This window comes from Schistocerca serialis, chromosome 1 (genome assembly GCF_023864345.2).
Source record: "Schistocerca serialis cubense isolate TAMUIC-IGC-003099 chromosome 1, iqSchSeri2.2, whole genome shotgun sequence".
Classification (NCBI taxonomy): Eukaryota; Metazoa; Arthropoda; class Insecta; order Orthoptera; family Acrididae; genus Schistocerca; species Schistocerca serialis.
The window spans coordinates 1,159,212,869-1,159,234,148 of record NC_064638.1 but is presented as its reverse complement, the minus strand read 5'-3'; the positions used below and the strand labels follow the sequence as shown (position 1 = coordinate 1,159,234,148).

The window sequence follows — 21,280 nt, the reverse complement described above, 5'->3', positions numbered from 1 at the left end:
AACTCTCAGGGTCTGAGATGACGTGGGCCCTGTGGACAAAGATACAAAGTGCCCCTCCATGTTGAACCAGATGCTGACAACTATCAGCCTGCAGATGCAAGTCAATGTGGGTAGGCTTCCTGTAAATGGCATATCCCAATGTATCGTCCACCATCCTCCCAGCCAACTTGATCAAGGAAGGGAAGGCAGACATCCTTTTACACCTCCATCATGAAACAAATTTTCATGAGGATTGAATTCAGGTGTTCTAAAAAGTTCATTAAATACTCACTGCCATGACACCAAACAGCAAAAGTATCATCTACATAACTGGAAAAAAAAACCATGCAGGTTTCAAAGCAGCTGACTCCAAGGCATGTTCCTTGAAATCTTCTATAAACAAATTGGCAATAATAGGTGACAATGGGTTTCCCAACTCAACTCCATCTATCTGCCTATAGTTCTGATCATTGAATGAAAAGGAGGTGGAAGTCAACACATGTCGAAATAGGTTCATTAATTCAGCACCAAACATAACCTCAATCTAGCAGAACGAACTAGACAGAAGAAAATGAGTGAAGTGAGAGACTACATAAAATCACTAGAATATCAGTCATTTAAACATACTCCCTCTAATTGACATAAGAAATCCACCAGTTCTTAGGGCGCTGATGACCTCGATGTTGAGTGCCCATAAGCCCCAACACACCACCACATCCACCAGTTCTTATGTGCTGCTCACACTGACTTACTATATGGCTCAACAGAGTAGCACGCTGTTTTGCTACATGATATGTCAAAGCACCAGTGTTACTCACAATCAGACAAAGAGGAACCTCTTCCCTGTGGACCTCATGGAGGCCTAATAACCTAGTGTAAACAGCACAATAACAATTAAGTTGGCTGTTAGTCTGTCTCTCAACACTTTTTGGTGGTCAGCACTGATCCTGTGATACACTAAATCAGACAGTAAACATGGCATCTGTTGAACATAATCTTGCTTGTCCAAAACAATGGTAATTGCCCTGGTCTGCAGGTAAAATAACAGTATCTGATTGACTCTAAACAGAGGGACAGAGTTTATGCTACATCACCCATTGATCATTAATTTCACTGTCAGTAACTTCTGTTCTTGGTTAGCTTTGGTATGTGGTGGTGTTAGTGTTTATACTATGTGCGTCATTTATCTTCTTAGATTTTCTCAGAAAACCAAGGTTTTAAATTCCCTTGCACAGTGTTTACTTAACAGAACAGATTTTTTGGTATGGAGTTAATATTTGATGGGTGTGAAGGGAAATCCTGGAAAAGATTACACAGAAAATGGAGTTCTTGCTGGACCTCCACTGAGAAAAGCATGGAAGATTAGGGCTTAATGTACCATTGACATTGAGGTGATTAAAGGTGGAACACAAGCTTGGATTGTTTTCAAGGATGGAGAAGGAAACTGGCAGTTTCCTTTGTCATGAACCATCCTCATACTTGCTTTGAGCAATTTAGTGAAATTGCAGAAAACCTACATCTGAATGGCTGGACATGGATTTGAACCTTCGTCCACCCAAATGCCAGTTCAGTGTGCTAATTGCTGGGCCACCTTTCTTGGTCTGCCAGCGAGTGACCATAGCCTGTGCTGAACTGGCGCTATTGTCAGACAGGCAGGTTGGCATGGTGGCTAACAGTTCCTGTCATTGCCACAGTTTGTTATCCCAAATACCAATTAAAAGTGGATTGGTTGGTTGATTTTGGGGAGGGGACCAAGCAGCGAGCTCATCGGTCCCATCTGATGAGGGAAGAATGGGGAAGGGAATCAGCTGTGCACTTTCAAAGGAACCATCTCAGCAATTGCCTAAAGGGTTTTGGGAAAATCATGGAAAACCTAAATCAGTATGTCCTGACACAGGTTTAAACTGTTGTCCTCCCGAATGCAAGCCCGGTGTTCTAACCAACATGCCACCTCACTTGGTTTAAATGTGGAATGGATAATATTTGTGCCAGCTGACAACTTTCATGAAATGCGCTACTTAATTCAGTTAAATTACATGAAAGTGATGAGGTTCTGTTACCTAACGTTGTTCTCTGAATTGTAATCATAACTCCATACAGTGGCTTGTAAACACAGTTACCACTAAGCTAGACAAGTCATCCATCTGTAAATTGTTAGTTGTACTTATTCACACATGGGCAAGGTTGCTAGTTAAATGTAAGATTCTTTATTGTTGTCTGCCATAGCCACAGAAGAAATTTAATTCTAACTTGATTTCTTTTTCAACAATATTATGAAAAAGGTAGATTGCTACTCACCATAAACATGACATGTCGAGTTGCAGACAGACACAATGAAAACATTGTTACACACTTAGCTTTTGGCCACAGATTTCTTCAGAAAAGAAAAGACACACACATTCACACAGACAAGCAAGCCTCATACACATGTGACCACTATCTCCAGCCACTCAGGCAGTGGTTTCGCATTGAAACCATGCAGCAATATTGTTGATATTCCTACCTGTACTTTCCACTGTTTGATTTCTTTTTCGGTATTTCTAATAGTGCCTTCTGTGTTAATAATAAGCATAGATCTAACAACATGTTTCACATCTAAGCTTTTGGGTGTATAATGGCAGGCAATCATGCAAATAATTAGTTATACATACTGTAAAATAACGTGCACTGAACACACACACACACACACAGATGGAGGAGGTGGGGATGTGAAGGGGGGATTCAAAGATTTTCATCCCAGTGAGACTAGTGACATGGCAGAGCAGCTAAATATTGCAGATTAGTTTTTGTACAGCATGGCCCAAAAGTCTGATAACATTTGAAAACTCAATACTTCACAGAATAATATAGATAGGGAGGTAAAAATTGACACTCATGCCTAAAATGACATTGGGCTTCATTTAAACCAAAAGATGAGTGCAAAAACTGGCCAACAAATGCCCATGGACTGCAACATGTCAGTGATGCCACATGAGTGTGATGGGTGTGAGGTGCATGGGAGGTACGCTAATATCTAACAGAATCACATCATACCTAGCCTGTGGCTTATAAACACCACTGGAAGGAATTACTTTTATGCAGGACAGCTCTCCACCCCATATTGCTGCATGTGTGAAAGATCTCTTGTGCACATAGTTTGGTGAGAATTGCATGCTGAGCCATCACTTCCATCATGCTTGGCCTTCCAGGTCCCCAGACCTCAACCCTCGTGATTATTGGTTGCTGGGTTATCTGAAGTCACAAGTCTACTGCAATACCCTGACCTCATTAGGAAAGCTAAAAGAAAACATCTGATGACAGTGTCTCACCATACCTACCGACTTGCTGTACAGTTTCAATACTACAGTAGAATCATGTGATGTGGCAGTATTCCCATTCTCAGATCATGATTCTGTATCATTAAATTACATAAGTAGGTTCTGTGTTGATAAGAGTAACATTGATAAGTCTGTCCCAAAAATGGTAATCACTAGATTGATCACAAATGATAAAATTGACAGGTTTTGTAAGTCCCATACTAACAGAGACTGGTGTGGCCAATGGTCTGGTGAAACAAATTATACGCTATGTAAAGATCTGTCAGCAAAACAAATATTTGAAAGGTTTTTCGAAGCATTTTGACACAATTTAATGGCTGCATTCTGATAAAGAAATGCAAAATAATGGACAAAGTCTCCAAAGGCAGTGGTATAAACAAACGAAACCCTTGGCATACTGCACAACTAACAAATCTGATAAACAAAGTTATGTTGTTGCACAGCTTACATAAAAATCTGAAGACTGACCATGCCAGATCGGCCTATGTTCAAGGTAGGAATAAGTACAAAAAAACCATTATGGAAGCCAAAGGAGCACAAAACTTCAGCAGTATTGAGAATTACATGAATAAATGCACAGTTGCCTGGAAACTAATAAATAGTGTTACTAAAGATGAAATAAAGAAAAAAAATCAGTATATGCCCTCAGAAATTCAATGATTTCTTTTTTAAATCAGTACAAGAAGAAGGAAATGCTATCACCAAATCTGTCATTAGCTCATCTGAGATGCTTTCAAAAAATGCCTGTAAACCATTAGTAAAGACAAGTATGTTTACCTTCTCTGAGGTCCCACCTAGTCTCATCCTAAAAATAGTTAAACATCTGAAATCATCTGAGAGTGTAGACATATATGACATTTCTTGTAACATTCTAAAAAAAATAATGGATTGTATTGTGTACCCTTTAACATACTGCATGAATAAGTGTATATCTGAGGGATGTTCTCCTGATGAGCTAAAATTGCCTAGGGTAGTCCCAATACATAAAAAAGGAGATATTGACTCACCTTCAAGTTACAGACAAATTTCCATAATCCCAGCTCTCTCTAAAATGTTTGAATGTGTAATATACCAACAGTTATCTGTGTACTTTGAAAATCACAATACGGTTTTAGGAAAAATTTGTCAACTGTTGATGCTATAGACTTAGTAGTCAAACACATATGTCAAGTGTTTGAGGATAAAGGATTTGCTCAAATCGCCTTCTGTGATCTAAGTAAGGCTTTTGACTATGTAGAGCATAAAATATTGCTAGAAAAAAATGGAGTACTATGGCATTGGACGTAACAGCCTTAAACTTTTAAAATCATACCTACAGGATCGCAAGCAAGCTGTTTGTGTAGGTAAATAAAAGTCCAATATTGAATTAGTTAAAATAGGTGTACCACAGTGATCTGTACTGGCGCCTTTTATGTTCCTCATAATGATTAATGATCTGCCATAATTCATCCAGTCCATGACAGTACTATATACAGATGATACAACTTTCCGTCATTGTAGTAATGATTTCAGTAGCCTCAAAGCTTGTGTTGCACAGACAATGACTCAAGCATCCTATTGGTTTAAAGCGCCGGCCGGTGTGGTCGTGCGGTTCTAGGCGCTTCAGTCGGGAACCGCGTGACCGCTACCGTCGCAGGTTCGAATCCTGCCTCGGGCATGGATGTGTGTAATGTCCTTAGGTTGGTTAGGTTTAAGTAGTTCTAAGTTCTAGGGGACTGATGACCTCAGCTGTTAAGTCCCATAGTCCTCAGAGCCATTTGAACCATTTTTTTTTTTGTTTAAAGTAAATGGCTTCCTATTGAATGATAACAAAATGCAGCAGATGGTTTTTAGTCTAAAAGACAAGTCTCCATCAGATGATCCTAGTTGTGCAAACCATTGTTCTGTGAACAAAAACTCATGTCTGTAATAAACCTGTATATTTACTATGTTTTACCCCACACAAAAAAGAAGTTACCAGAAGCAAAACGTAGAGAAAATATACATTTCTACAACATGATAAGGAGCAAATGCATTTATACTCCTTAATACAGACTGTCAAAGTCACTTAACAGCTATGAACTGATGGGGCACAAACTACTTAATAAGCTTCCACAATATGTACAAGAACTACCTGAACAAGCATTCAAACAAAAGCTGTATGAATGGCTACTTGCTGATCCATTCTATGACATAAATGATTATTTCAAATGTAATATAATTTTGTAGTATTATTGACATGTCTCTTATTTTCTTTGAATTAACAGTTATATTGTATTATGTGCCTGATGTTGCCTATTGCTGTAATGGATGAATCACAATAAAATTGTTATTATTATTATTATAAATTTTGGAGGCTGGCAGTTTTTGATCATTCATCCATGACGCTCACCAAGAACTTTTGTGAGGTGCCTTTTGCCTGTGACAAGATGTCTGATTGTTATTTTGTGTAGTTCATCAGTAGAATGTGAAACTGTTGTGATAATAAACAGTCTATATGATGCTCAGAACCATTTGTTCTATACATATATAGAAAAGATAGTCAAGTCCTAATGGTTGTTAGTTTTGATTATCCTATTTTATCATAAAGAGTAGTAATGTTGGGCAGCACCTTTCAAGTTAATGAATGGTTCTTATATTACAGAAGAGAGGCACTAGGATTATAACAAGATGAAATCAGACATGCAATGTAAAAATCTATTTATTAACTTTAATAGTCTAATAATGTATGGAAAAAATTATCTTAATGAAAAGAAAAAACACTGAAATAGCTAGTAGGAGCATCTAGATTGATAACTGTAATATCAAGAAAAAACATATTTTCACATAATCACCAGAAGTCTAACCCTGACAGCAAATGACACTTTGGCAAATATTAAGCATCATAATTAACTACCAAATAAACTGGAAATGCCGACTGGAGAAACTTGTAAAAGATATTTCAAGCAGCTGCTTATTCAGAAATGCCTCTAAAACTTATAATTTTAACTGATATGGCCAAAGATTTAAGAAATAATTTTATTTTAGTTGTAAGTGTCAATAGCATACGAACAAACTGCCATTTGTTCTGTCATCTGATCAGCTGAACTGTAGGCTGAAATATTGTGTAACACTATATAGATGTTTTCTGCATGCAGTTAACACTATATATGTAGATAACATTTGACATTGTACATGGATGTAACATTGTATTTTAGAATAACAAAGAATAAAACAGAAGACAGCAGCTTTTAACACTTCATAATTTCACAGGCAACTTTACTGCAACTGTTTTAACTTCCAGGTATTCATCCAATGACTCTTCTCCACTGCAAATGATAAAGTAACAGAGTTTTATTATGAGACTTCGTGAAGATTTGTAATCATAGCTTAAATGCTTAATGACTTCCCCACTTACCATTCCCTTCCTAGTCCTGAGAGCTTGTATCCACCAAATGGGGACTGAGGTCCAAGTGCAAAGAAGCAGTTCACCCTTGAAAAAATTTTCTTTTTCAGTTCATGTTCATGATTAATACATTAAATTTATGTACTAGAAGAGAGTTTCATTGTGGATGACAACATATAAAATCAGAACAAAAATGGTGAAAACTTTTAAATAGGTAAAATTCGCTACAGGAGGTTAAATACAACTATTAACTGCTATGATTTCTCAATTTTTATAAAGTCTGTAATCTATTTTTTCTTTAATTTATCTGTTGCAAAATTAATGCAATGTTAAAGTTGATTTCATTTTTACAATCTGATTATATCTTGTCTGTGAGAGGACTGTAAAAACAGTGACAGATAAATTATGAAAAACACTGTTAATTACGACCTTCCAGGCTAAACGATAATGTTTTTGAAGAATAAAGGGAACGAGGAAACTGTTCGTCAGTAAGAGGTACAGTAAATGAGGATAACATTACAGAATGCTATCATGTATAATGGTGAAGCACAGGTGTTTGTACTCAGTTCCTTCTATCAACACCCAAAATGGATATATACATCAGTATTAGCTGGCCACAATAACAGCACAGTCTATTCACATTATTGTGACCACCATCTATGCTTGAGGTCAATGTGCAGTAACCACTCACAGATGGCAGCTCTAAGAGGGAAGGGTATATAAAGTGTGAAAGTGTGTGTTGCGTGTGTGTGTGGAGTAGGGGGGGGGGGGGGGGCAGATGCTGAAAACAGTGCAGTCATTGTTGTAATGTGGAAATAGACCGATTTATCTGGTGTCCAAAAGGGCTGAATCATTCGCTTTTGGCCCTGATGTGGAAGCATTTCCAAAATAACTATGTCTGTAAGCTTTTCACATACTGGCATAGTTAAAATACACCATGCATGGCAAACAGGAAAATAGACGTGCAACTGTTGAGCAACTGACTGCCAAGGCCAAGAATCAAGACCAGAACCAAGTGGCTACTAACAATATCTCCTCAATGGCCATTCAGTGAATGTTGCAGCGTATGGGCCTCTGCAGCAGGGGCATGGTTCATACACCTATGCTGACTGCTGTTCATCAGTGACAAAGGCTGGAATTTGCATGCCAATACCACACTTGCACATCCACTGAGTGAGGACAGATGGCAGATAAATCATGTGTTATCCTCCATTGGAATGACGGCTGTTGATGTGTACGGCCCTGCGGGAATTTTTGGAAGTGTCCAGGCCAGAGGAGGGAGCGTTATCATCTGAGGAATGTTTTTGTGGCATTCCCTGGATGATCTCGGCACAGTGGATCAGCAAAAGTATACATCTGTCCTTGGGGACCATGTCCACTCCTACAAGCAGTTTGTTTTTCCTCGGCATAATGGCATGTACCAGCAGGATAATGCAATGCATCATATAGATTACAATGGATGCGCACGATTCAAAGAGCACCAGCATGCATTTACTGTACTCCCTTCGACATGAAACTCCCCAGATTTAAACCCAGTCAAGAATATGTGGAACCACCTCAATCAGCTGTTTGCATGATGGATCCTAGTATAGCTGGCCACGGCACTGGAGTCAGCAAGGCTCCACATCACTATTGGTACCTTCCACAACTTCACGGACTCTCTTTCTGCATGGACATGCTGCAAAATGTGGTTATTCAGACTTTTGAGAAGTGGTCACATTAATGTGATTGCGCCATGTAAAGTGAAGTAATGAAGGTTCATACTGTATGTAGAATGAAAACTACATCATCTACCAAACAACATAAACTGTGATGCTAACTCAACTGACATAAAAATGGCAGATCACACTGTGCCTTTAAGAAGTGAGTAGCTATTCTTCCCTTCTTCTCTGAAAAATGGAACCAGTAATTTCAAAACTTGGAACTATTTTAATTAAAAAGAGTTTTGCTTATCAGTTGCAACTGCTTTGAATATATTCAGTGAAAAAATTCCTCTTATCATTTTTCTCAAACAACATTGATAATTACCACACAGAACCTGCTTCAAGTGCATTGGCAATTGTAAGAGCCTTGTTAATATCCTTTGTGATAACTCCAGCAGCAAGACCATAAAGTGTATCATTGGCTCTCTCGATGACCTCCTCTATAGTTTTGAACTTTATTATACTTTGTACAGGCCCAAATATCTGTAACATTATCAGTCATATTGATAGAAAAGAATATTTTTTTCTGCTTGCCACACACCAAACATAATGCACTTCAAAGACATTGATAATAATAATAATAATAATAATAACAATAATGATCATGATCATAAAATCTTCTTGGGTTGACAGCCAAGTCAATGTGTTGTTCTCTGGCAAAGCTTCAGCAAATTTCTTATTTGCCATCTTCAGGCGAAGTGTCTGGTTCACGTCTTATCCATATCTTTATAGCAGCTGGACCACAGGCTTCTCTGCTCCTCGGCACTGGCAATTAATTCGCTGCTGCAGGACCAGGCCTACAAACAAGTGGAGAAGGACCCTACAACAGCTGTGACTAGAAAGACCATCAGTCTTCTCAACAACTCAGGTCTGGACCAGGACCTGTTAAAAAGGCTGTACTCCAGAGCTCCGGTTCCACCACAGTTATACGGCCTCCCTAAGATACACAAGAGGGAGATACCACTACGCCCGATAGTAGACATGATCAATTCTCCTACCTGTGGTATAGCCAAACACCTGGGACAACTGCTTCAGCCTCTCGTGGGTAAATGTCCCCACCACATCAAGAATTCCACAGAGTTTGTTAAGACACTCAAGGAGGGGAGTCTTGCCAAAAATGACATTATTGTCAGCTTTGACGTTACATCCCTCTTCACGAGGGTACCGCTAGAGGACTCCTCGAAACTACTGGGAATCATTTCGACGAAGACACAGTGAAATTATTCCACCATGCACTCACGACCACGTATTTCCAGTGTGGGGGAAAGTTTTACCAGCAGGTGGATGGAGTCACTATCGGATCCCCACTGGCACCATGTATCACCAATCTGTACATGAAATACTTTGAGGATATCGCCTTGGAAACAGCACGCCTTAAGCTCACGGTCTTTTATCAATATGTGGATGATACTTTCGCAGTCTGGCCGTATGGCAATGACACTAATGGAATTTCTCAACCATCTGCAGAGCATACAGGAGAACATCAAGTTCACAATGGAATTGGAAGAAAATGGGTGCCTACCCTTCCTTGATATCCTAATAAAGAAGAAAACAGACGGCACACTGGGACACTCGGTCTACTGAAAGAAACACACACAGACCTGTGCCTCAATGCCACCAGCTGCCATCTTCCAGCACAATGGAAATCCGGGCTCATTACCCTTGTCCACAGAGCTCATGACATATGCGAAAAGGACAGTTTATCTACTGAAATTCAGCACCTGAAGAAAACCTTCCAGAAGAATGGCTACACTGGAACACAGATTGGATGCACTCTCAAGATGAGCGAGAAGAAGAAGGAGGACCTTAACAAAGCAGTGAACAACAAAGGTCTGGTGTTCCTCCTGCACACAGGTCCGCCTATGGCCAAGATTGCTAGGATACTGGAGAAGAACAAGATAAAAACCATCTTCTGTCCTCCATAAAAAATATAAGGAATATGCTGGGTTCAATGATGGACAACATGGGTTTAAGAACACCGGGTGTCTACAGCATTTCCTGTGAGTGTGGGAAACAATATATTGGACAGACACAGCGTTGCATCACACAATGCATCTCTGAATATGTGAGAAGTATTCGCCTCGGACAAAAGGAATAATCTGCGGTAGCAGAGCACAGCCTCAATGAAGAACACACATATAAATTTGAAGAAACCAAGAGATTGTATAGAACCATGCAAATTCCAATCATGCCTGATTGGATCGACCGGCGCCGAGGATGCAGAGAAGTCTGTGGTCTAGCAGCTATAAAGATTCGGACGAGGCATGAACCCGACACTTCGCCTGAAGATGGCAAGTAAGAAACTTGCTGAAACATTGCCAGAGAACAACGCATTGACTCGGCTGTCAACCCGAGAGGATTTTATCATCAAGATTCACAGAGAAAGCCTGCATTCTCATATAATAATAATCTTTATTTGCCCATTAAAACTTAACAGTCATGGACATTGTCATGTTTGTACATTTGCAGAAGTGATTTCATACCACACATATAATAAATATCTATAACAAATAGCACGTTAGATACTAGTACATGAATATTTTCCACCATTAATATACTACAATATACAAAAGTATTACTGCTGATAGTGGAGTTCAGAAATCATTAAGTGAGTATAAACATTTTTAGTTAACAATTAATTCAACTTTCTCTTAAACAGATTCCCACAGAGATGCTGTATATTATTTGGAAATGCATTATAGAATTGTCTTTCAGCTCAGGTAGACTCAGTGTCATATGATAACCACATCTGATTCGTGCTTTGCAGTTATGAATGTCACCTTTCATTACACTTATTTCACAATTCTTTTTTACAGACATATTTTTCTTATGACCATACAGTGAGTGCACAGTCAGTAAATTAAACTTGATGAAATAGTCCCTAAGGGACTGGTGTTTCAAGAGAAAAATCTAAGTAGTATGTTGAAAAAAGAAATGCTAATACACTAATAAAATTCAGTCATATGGATGTATCACCAACTTCTCCTTCTGAAATTGAAAAAATTATACAGCTTTGGGGTAACTCAAAAGGCAATAGCATTAAGGCTTTTTGTCTTTCAAAGAGTGGAAAGAGGTTTTGCTTTTTACTAAGACGTCTAAGATCTGATGATGTAACCGAACATACTGCAAGGAAGGAAACTGATAATCTTGCACCATTAAGGAAAAATTTTGAGTTATTTCTGACAAATTTTCAAAATAACTTTACTGTGAGTAAATATCTTACAATCGGTGAACAGCTTTTTAGCACTTAGAGGATCCTGTTCATTCAGACAATAAGCCAAACAAGTATGGACTAAAAATAATCACGTTGGTTGATGCAAAGACTGCATATACATACAATCTTGAACAATATGTAGGAAAACAACCCGAAGGCACCATACAATTTCAAGATATTGCTCTCTGACTAGTCAAGCCAGTTGAAGGCACTAACCAGAATATCACAACCAGTAACTGGTTTACAAGTTTTACACTGATTGGAACCTTGAAAAAGGAGAAAGGTGACACCTACAGTCGGGTCATTGTAAGTAGATCCCTGACAGATGTAGTAGGCTGAGCACAGTAGCTTCGTATGCCTACTGCAACCAATTGCATTGCACAGTTTGGTAAACATCTCTGTAGCAAGGCCTCAGTTTTGCTGGAGTGCTATAGACTGCTATTGCTTTCACAACCTACGCAGACATGACTATAGTAGGTTCCTTGAAGAAAAAAAGCAGAGGATATCTCCTGAATTTTTACCAAAGAAAATAAGGAAAGAGAAAAGCTTTATTTTTGGATTTCAACACAACTGCACTTTGGTGTCTTATTGTCCAAGGAAAAATAAAACTGTATTAATGGCATCAGTGAAAATGTTTGAGTGCTACTGGGTAGTTTTTATGCTGGAAACACACAATACCCTGTTGCAAAGTACATATTGTGTAGTACCGAGCTTTGTGCTTTCTTCATCAGTTGAGTGGACTTGACTCTTTCTCTCAATGACAGTTTCTTCTGCACCAGTTCAATTTTCTTCTTCTCTAATTTGCATTATATCTGCTCATCTGTGATCCCATCTATAATCCGCTGTTCTCCATCTTCTCTGCAAATTCTACAGACAGTAACTTCAAACACCAAATTTTGTCTGATGCTAGAATTTTCTTGTGGGATTCTCTTTTCCTGTTTTGCTATATCCTTCCTGATTTGAAGATCTGGGCAATCTCTATTTATCTTGCCTCTATTTATCTTATGGAGAGTCTCATTTACTCTGACCCATTCTGCTCATTTGTTAGATGGTTGATTCTTTTATTCCAAAAGCTAGGTCTCGTATTAACCTCTGCTTTTGATCATGCATGTGGCTCCTGACATTTAATTAGAGGAAACAGTTTTTATCTAAGTTTATAACAAAAGTTGTCTGTTTTGTAGCCATATCAATTACAAATTGCACTTAATGTTTCAAGAATTATCTTCAGTCTCTAGAGAAAGCTTGGTATCTGCTTCCTCTCAGCCATAGTAACTTTCAATTCTTCCATTGTGTGCTCCCTGTAGGTGGCACATATGTATTTTCAGATTTGATCTGGTGATTTGGCTCTCTTCCTGACATGCTGTATTATTCTTGATCTAGGGTCCCGGATAATCTCTTGATATCCTGATTTCTGATGACATTCTCTTCTTTCTTGCTGGAAAATGAAATTGTTTGTGCCAAAATATATAGTAAATATAGACCTAAGTAGTGGAACCTCTCTCCACCATGTACTGCCTCGCTGCAGCTGTGGGGTTTTTCCAGAGAGAAGCATACGATGGAAAGAGCTCCCTGACTGTTGCTGCCTGCACTGACACTGAACAACTGACCTGGTCGCCCAATGAGATAATGTTTTATTGTGAGTGTTGATTGTGCTGTGCCACTTGAAGAGAACTCTTACCATGAGGTGCAGTAACAGTATTCTGGACACGTACTTGTGCAGAGAAGATGACACCAGTGAGTCTGTTCCACATGATTCGATGAACAATGATTGCTGGCATCTGCAAAACCTTAGTGACTGCTAGTGGCAGGGCATTACATTTTTTTTCCGTACAAACTAATTTGATATTGATGTTTCCACACTGCCGCCAACAGTTTCATGGGATCACTAGGCTACTACTGCATCACGGAATTCTTAGTAACAATATTGCTGAGAGTGTGCCACATATTGCCTCACTGCCATAGACTACCACATTTGTGTCTGCAAATTTTGTTTCTATTTTTTGTTGCCTTCTGCATTGTTGTCATGATCATATGGGTATTAATGGTATGTGCACCTCATCCATATGGAGTTGCCATTGTGGCTTACACCCAGCACCTCACCTATAGTGACATGATGCACACTTAGATTAAACAAATCCATTCAAGGTATACTTGTGAACCCTTTACTTTTTATTCCTTGTATTTGCTTAGGTACAGAATTGCTGTATGTAATTTTGAGACTTATAATTCATTACTTTCCAATCATTGTGTCCTTCAGTTCAGGGGGGGCTACCATGTTCTATAAAAAAAAGCACTCTGTCTTCAGGCCACGAGTGGCCTACCAGGACCATCCGACCGCCATGTCATCCTCAGTGGAGGATGCGGATAGGAGGGGCGTGGGGTCAGAACACCGCTCTCCCGGTCATTATGATGGTATTCTGGACCAAAGCCGCTACTATTCGGTCGAGTAGCTCCTCAATTGGCATCACGAGGCTGAGTGCACCCCGAAAAATGGCAACAGCGCATGGCGGCCTGGATGGTCACCCATCCAAGTGCTGACCATGCCCGACAGCACTTAACTTCGGTGATCTCACGGGAACCAGTGTAGCCACTGCAGCAAGGCCGTTGCCGCTACCATGTTCTGTAGGAATTATTTCCCCTGTGTCCATTTTTATTGCTATATAATTTTAGTGTGTTGTTGTTCTCCTGTTAATTTTTATTTTAATTATGTTCTGTTCCGATAAAGGTACCCAAAATCCGAAAAAAGCACTTTCTGTGTCCTGTTTGTTTTTTGTCCCACTCATACCAATATGCCCCATAGGCAGGTTATGTCTGCAAGGTTAGTGTGGAATGCCTTCCCCACAATACATAGAGTCCTTTCTGTGTTGTCAACTGTGTATGTTGTAGCTATGAGGAGTAGAATGGTTGTTCATATAACAAACATAGCTTAGCATTGTCAGTACTATCATTTCCAAAGACATGACATGTTCTCTCTTAGTCAACCAGCATGCACATTTTCAGACATAAATAGCGAAAATGAATTCCAGATTATGAATATGGGAATAGTTTACATACTTAACGTAAGTGCGATAAGATGTGAATTGCTGTATGACTGTCGAATAAATTTCCAACAAACAAATAAATTAAAAAATTGGCAAAATCCCATTAAATTAAAGTAATGAATGCATATTAATCACCTCTTCACGCGCAATTTTCATATCATCAGTAACATTTGAAAAAACAGTAGGTTTTACAAAGTAGCCCTTGTCACCAAAACGATCACCACCACACTCAAGTTGAGCTCCTTGCTCCTTCCCAGATTTTATATAATCCATAACTTTTTTGAAACTGTCCTCGTCAATCTGAAAAGAAATAAAACGTGTTTTTTTTTTTAAATATATTTCAGTTTTAATATATATTCTACCGGTTGTCTCAAACCTGTAGGTCCAAAATTATGTAGGTGGTGGAGAGTCCTACAATAAGTATATTTTAGTTGAGGTACTAACAGTCGAAAATGAAATTTCAAATGGAATAAGATCTTGTTTGAGCAATATGTGTGAGGCATATATTTTTAAACTGTGCATATTTCATAACAAAAAACTTTCTGCCACATCATACTGGTGGTGCTACCTTGAAAACTAATACACTCATCTGTGATGTATTGGTGATATTGCTTAACATTTACAGACCATGATCAGTTGCCAAAGATGGAGCATTATTTACTGAAAGAACTTGCAGACATTGAGGTACTGTATGGTGCTGCAGGATAAATAAATAAATACAGTGCTCAGAAAGCTAAACTGATGTACTGGGAAATGTTTCATGACAGATATAATATTAATTGGAAGAATTTCATCACAGTAGGTAGAAACTTATGAGAAACTGGCTTGTTAAAAATAGAGGGCTGCCTAAAGTTATTGAAAAAAAAAATTGATTACACAGTAAAATGAGAGAAAATTGTATGGGAGAAGATTTATCAATACTAAGCACTTTTCAGCTAACCTGTAAAATGTACACAGTGTTGTAACATGTAAATGAAAAGATATGCAAATGGTACACAAAATGGAATAAATTCTAATTAATAAAGCAGCAAAAAATTAACATTTATTATTATTATGCACAAATCATCAGTACAACAGTCACGGGACTGATCTGACTGGGCATAGACATGACTTGGTAATTGTGCATATAGGTGGAAGATCAACCACTTAATCCTGCCACATGATAGAATTGTCGACAAGTTCAAGTGTGGGCAGCTGACATGATGATGTTGATCTCCCAGCAAGTCTCTTATGGTGTTGTATGACTATCCAAGCAAAACTGAGATAAGTAATGTAATAAAAATGCCCTTAGGAAATTTGCATGTTAACTTAAAATTGAGTGGACAAATAAATTACAGTGACACGCGTCTCTCCATATGCCAAAAGATTGTCCAGTCACTCACAAAAAACAGTTTGTAACTAAAAGAATAATGTAAATGACAACATAAATAGACTAAACTGCCTGCTAGCACATATAAAATGGTTTGAAAATAATAGATTTTCATATAATAGCTTTGCTGCTGGATTCAGTTACTGCTTTGATACCACGTGCCCAGTTGTAATCACAAAAAAGGAACAAACAAAAAATATAAACAAAAATATTTGGGTAAATAGTAATGTCACTGAAGCTAGGGAAAAATTAAAACTACTCCACAGTGCAATGCTGAATAATAGAGAGATTCCTGAGCTAAAGGAAGCCATCAAAATATATCAAGGACACTATAAGGACTAACACAGACCAGGAGCAACTATGTTGCAAATAAGGTTCAAAACTCACACAACGTAACTGCTGGAATCTGGGCAGTCATAAACAGTTTTAGAACCTGCAATGACAAATCCTGTATGGACTTTACTATTAACTACAATGGCATGCTCATAAAAGACCAACTGGAAATTGTAAATATTTTTAATGAATATTTTTCTTCCATAGGGGAAGCCATAAATGACAAACATAAAAACATGCACTACAGTTTTAAGGGTAATACATGTGACCATAGTATATATCTAGCCCCCACAAACTATGCAGAAATAATGGGCATCATTAGTTCTCTAAAACCCTCTAATTCCACTGGGCATGATGGCCTAAATATTAATGTTTTAAAAGCCTGTAGCCAAAATGTCTCTGTACCTCTGTCTGTAGCAGTCAACAATATAATAGAATCAGGCACCTTTCCAGACAGCACAGGTAACACCCATTTTTAAGAAAGGTGACAACAACAAAATAGAAAACTACAGACCAGTCTCAATCCTTCCTGTCTTTTCCAAAATAGTTGAGAAAGTTATACAACAGGATTATAAACTTTCTTAACAAACACAACCTGATGTCTGGAAATCAAAATGGATTCCTAAAAGGTAAATCAACTAGCACTGCAGCTGCTCAACTAATTGAAGAGGTGTTAGGGGGTATCGAAAGCAAGGAAAATGTGGCAGGTGTATACCTAGACCTGGAAAAAGCCTTTGATTGTGTGAATGTTGACATCCTATTAGACAAGCTATGGAACATGGGCATTAGAGGCACTGCTTATGACCTAATAAAGTGTTATATGAGCAATAGAAAACAGTTTGTTCTGCTTAAAATGGAAAGTGGTGTCTACAAATCATAGATCACTTGCATAAAATATGGCGTGCCCCAGGGCTCGGTGTTGGGCCCCCTTCTGTTCTTGATCTATGTAAATGATATTAAATACTGTACTATGAATTACAGAATTGTTCTGTATGCCGATGACACATCCATTGTGTATAAAAAGGAATAATGTAATGAACTAGAGGCTGAGTGTAATAATGTGACAAAAGAAATTGTTCAGTTTTTTAATGAAAGCCACTTAAATGTAAGCACCAGTAAAACATGTTTGATGGAGTTTAACAAAAGTGGTTTGAATAATGAAATTAAATTATACATTGGCAACAAATTGGTAAAGAAAGAGTCTAGTATAAAATTCCTTGGCGTAACAATCCAAAGCAACCTGAAATGGTACACACATATTAACTCCCTAGCAACTAAGTTGTCAAAAAAATATATTTGCAATCAGTACTATTAGCAAGTTCTGTAAAGACACTGTAGATCTAAAGACTGCATACCATGCTCTTCTTTCCTCTCACTTGAACTACAGTATTGAAATTTGGGGGGGGCAACAACCAAAGCTAATCTGGATAAGCTACTCATTCTTCAAAAAAGGGGTGTGAAAATAATCTGTGGAGCAAAATATTGGGAATCTTATCGAAACTTGTTTCCAAAAACAGAGGTGTTAGCTGTTATAAACACATACATTCTAAAAGCCATATTGCTTGTGAAAAGACTGCACCCAAACACTTATTCATATTTCCACCAGTACAATACTAGAAATAAAGAAAGATTTTACATAGGCAACCACAGAACAGCACTTTACAAAAAGGGGCCTCAGTACACAGGTATAAAATTAGCTAATGCACTGCCTAGTGCAGTTGTGGCTCTTCCTACAGTTAAACTGAAACATCAGCTTAAGAAATTTTTAGTAAAACAACCTTTCTACACATTACAAGAGTACCATACTTATATGAAGAACAACAAATGCTTTGTGAAATTATGTGACTAGAAATAAGTAAACATCTTATTGTAATTTTGTTGTAAATTAATGACGTATTCAGAAGAATGTGTCTTGTGTATTGTACAAATAACTTTAATCATTACTGTTTCTTTGTCCATGTGCAGTGTACCATTCAATGTTGAATAAAGCTATTATTATTATTATTATTATTTAGACACTGAAGTTTTGCTAAATACTGCACTTCATTTTGTCAGTGTTCAGTGTGTCTCAGAACACTGGTTAAGGCAGATTAGATTGCTTCATTTTTGATGCCAGGCTATACACTGGCAAATTACTTCTGTAGAAGAAATCACAAAAATGGAGGTGCTGCTATTTTAACTAAAACTGGATTGAAATACAAAACTGTTGACAGTTTTTCAGTACCTCAATGCAGAAAGAGCCTTTGAAGCTACAATCATTGAAATTAGCAGTGCAGATACAGTTGTCATGTGTATCTGTCGCTCTACAAATGGGAACTTCGAGTCATTTCTCAATAAACATGAAATATTACTAAATGGGATACATGTAGGCAAAAAATCAACAGCAGTGTGTGGGAATTTCAACACTGACATTATTGAAACAAGTGGGAGAAAACAACTATTGCTCAACCTAACAGATACTTTCAATATGAAATAAGTGCTAACAATTCAAACAAGAATTACAAAAACTAATGCTACTACTGTGGACGAAATATTTGTAAACAGAACCTATACTGCAGAATGCATAAATACAGATTTTAGTGATGATAAAGCCCAAGTGATAACACTTACAGGCTATTTACTGCCCAACCAAAACCATAAACAAACTGTGACTGCAAGAATATTCAACACACCGAGCATAGAAACATTGAATCACTTATTAACAACAGAAAGATGGGAACAAGTATCACAAAACGTTTAAAAAGTTCTCTGACATTTTCAGTTATTCTTTTAAAATGGTGTTTCCTCTCAAAACATGGGTGACAAGGAACACAGGTCTCAAAGAAATGGATAGAGAGGCATAAAAATCTCAAGCAACACAAAGAGAGAATTGCGCAACTACAGAAAAAGCCACAACATATTGCCTCCCTTGAACAGTTATATTACAAGATAATTCAGATATATAGAAAAGTCACAAATCAGACAAAAAAAATGGCTAATAGTAAGTTTATATCAGAGTCAGAAAATAAAAGCAAAGCAGTCTGGAAAGTAATAAAGCAAGAAAGAAATAGTAACAAGAAATATCATCCTGAACTGTGACAAAAAGGGTATTACTGACTCTCAATGGATTGCAAATCTCTTCAGGCCGTACTGTGCAGACAGCACAAAAAAAATCAATTATCTCTTCAAATAGCCACTGGAACAAAGTAAATTCTTGCCTCCACATAATCTATCTTTATGAAACAACTCCAAATGAATCATTCACCTCGGAAATTGGTGGTATTCCAGACTTCATCATAAATCAACTCATTCTTTTCAATGAGAACCTTTCCTAATTGTATTAAAGTTGCAAAAATGGTAACTACTCATAAAAAATGGCAAAGCAAATTTAGAAATATATAGACCTGTCTCTTTATTACTGGGTCTTCAGGTCACTGAAGGAATCGTGGAACATGGTTTCCACAAAAATAAATCTACTACAAATTCCATCTACAGTATTTTACAAAATGCTTTAGAATCAATGGACAAAATGTTGCTAGTATTTTCTTAGCTCCAAACAAAGCTTTTGACATCTTGAAGACAAAAGCCTGTTGGAACAGCCCCAAAAGTACGGCATTAGAGGCACTGCATTGAAATGGTTCTCCTCCTCATTCTTAACAAATGGGAAACAGAAATGATTAATAAAACATTAACTAAATGTTAGAATTATAACATATTTTTCAGATGCAAGAAAAATAAAAAGTGGAGTCCCTCAAGGATCCTCTTTTGAGCGTATACTTTTCCTTCTGTACATAATCGACCTAGGTCTAAGCATTGAATAACAAATAAATATCTTGTTTGTAGATAACACTGGCATCCTTCATACAGGGGAAACCACAATACAACAACAAACAAACATAAATAAAGCTACAGATCAGCTAAATGACTGGTTTGATGGAAATATGCTAATAGTAAATACATCAAAAACAACTTTTCTAAACTTCTGTTTAAAGTGTGAAGCCTTCAACACCTTTGTGACAATAAGAACAAGTAGAATTACACCCTCAATGGAAACAAACATTTTAGGTTGATGGCTTCAACATTATTTTAAATGCCAACACACGTTAACAAAAACAAATGTGACATTGAAGAAAATGTGCTAGAGCCTACATTTACTTGCACACAAAGCAAGCTTCTAAACTGTTCAGATTGTAACACTCAAGGGTAGTGCAACTGCTAGCTCAATCATCCTCTTGACCCAAAAAAGAGCTATCCTACAATCTGTAAAAATTTTCTGGATGAATAAATAATTTGAATTTTACAGCCAGTAGTTCTTTTCTTCATGTACCATGGCTTTAGGGTGTAGTAAGTAGACTATAGAACAGTGTCCACATTAGATAAGGTCATATGAAGGGAACACAGTTATATGCTTAAAGATTCAAGCATTGAACCACAAGAAGGACAATCTGACATAAACTGGTAAAACAAGGATATCACAAAGTGATAATAGCAATCAGAATGAATGCAGTGATCAGAGCCAGTGTCAGAAAACTGGGTAGAAAATAGCAAGTATGTATGATTCAATACTAAATTACTTCAATATCTAGTCCTTAGGACTGTATCTTATCTTGTAAATACCTAACCATGTCGAATATCCTTGTATATATTCTATTCATGTAGGATTTGAAGGACTAAATAAATAAATAAATGACATGCCTCCAGAGGGCAAAGTCAGAATGCTCTGTGCAAAAGATGCAAATCACTTAGCATGATGTGTGAAAATCTCATGAAAAGATTGACATTGTCTCCCCAGTCACCTCAAAATGAACTCCCAAAGACCTCAGAATGCTCTCTGAATGATATGCATATGTCTTCTGAATTGTTAAAACGGCTTTGAATGTGAAATCGCAATCACTTATAATGCTTCTGCTTGCCAGCTTTCCTCTTCTTATACCTGCTCGGCCATTCAGGGTTTTTACTTCACTGTTATATCATTGTGTCA

General features: G+C 37.6%; 1 protein-coding gene and 1 pseudogene across 1 annotated transcript in view; both read right to left on the bottom strand.

Annotated features, from left to right (window-relative positions):
* Positions 1 to 6,497: 6,497 nt before the first annotated feature.
* Positions 6,498 to 21,280, bottom strand: part of LOC126456160 (aldehyde dehydrogenase 1A1-like) — a 42,384-nt gene continuing 27,601 nt past the window's right edge. Inside the window, exons 8-11 of the mRNA XM_050091917.1 lie at positions 14,754 to 14,918; positions 8,689 to 8,846; positions 6,673 to 6,747; positions 6,498 to 6,583 (exon numbers count right to left, since the gene is read on the bottom strand). Of these exons, the coding sequence (XP_049947874.1) occupies positions 6,514 to 6,583; positions 6,673 to 6,747; positions 8,689 to 8,846; positions 14,754 to 14,918 (468 nt within the window). The 3' untranslated portion in view covers positions 6,498 to 6,513. The remainder of the gene's footprint in view (positions 6,584 to 6,672; positions 6,748 to 8,688; positions 8,847 to 14,753; positions 14,919 to 21,280) is intronic.
* LOC126424794 (5S ribosomal RNA) lies at positions 14,069 to 14,186 on the bottom strand (annotated as a pseudogene).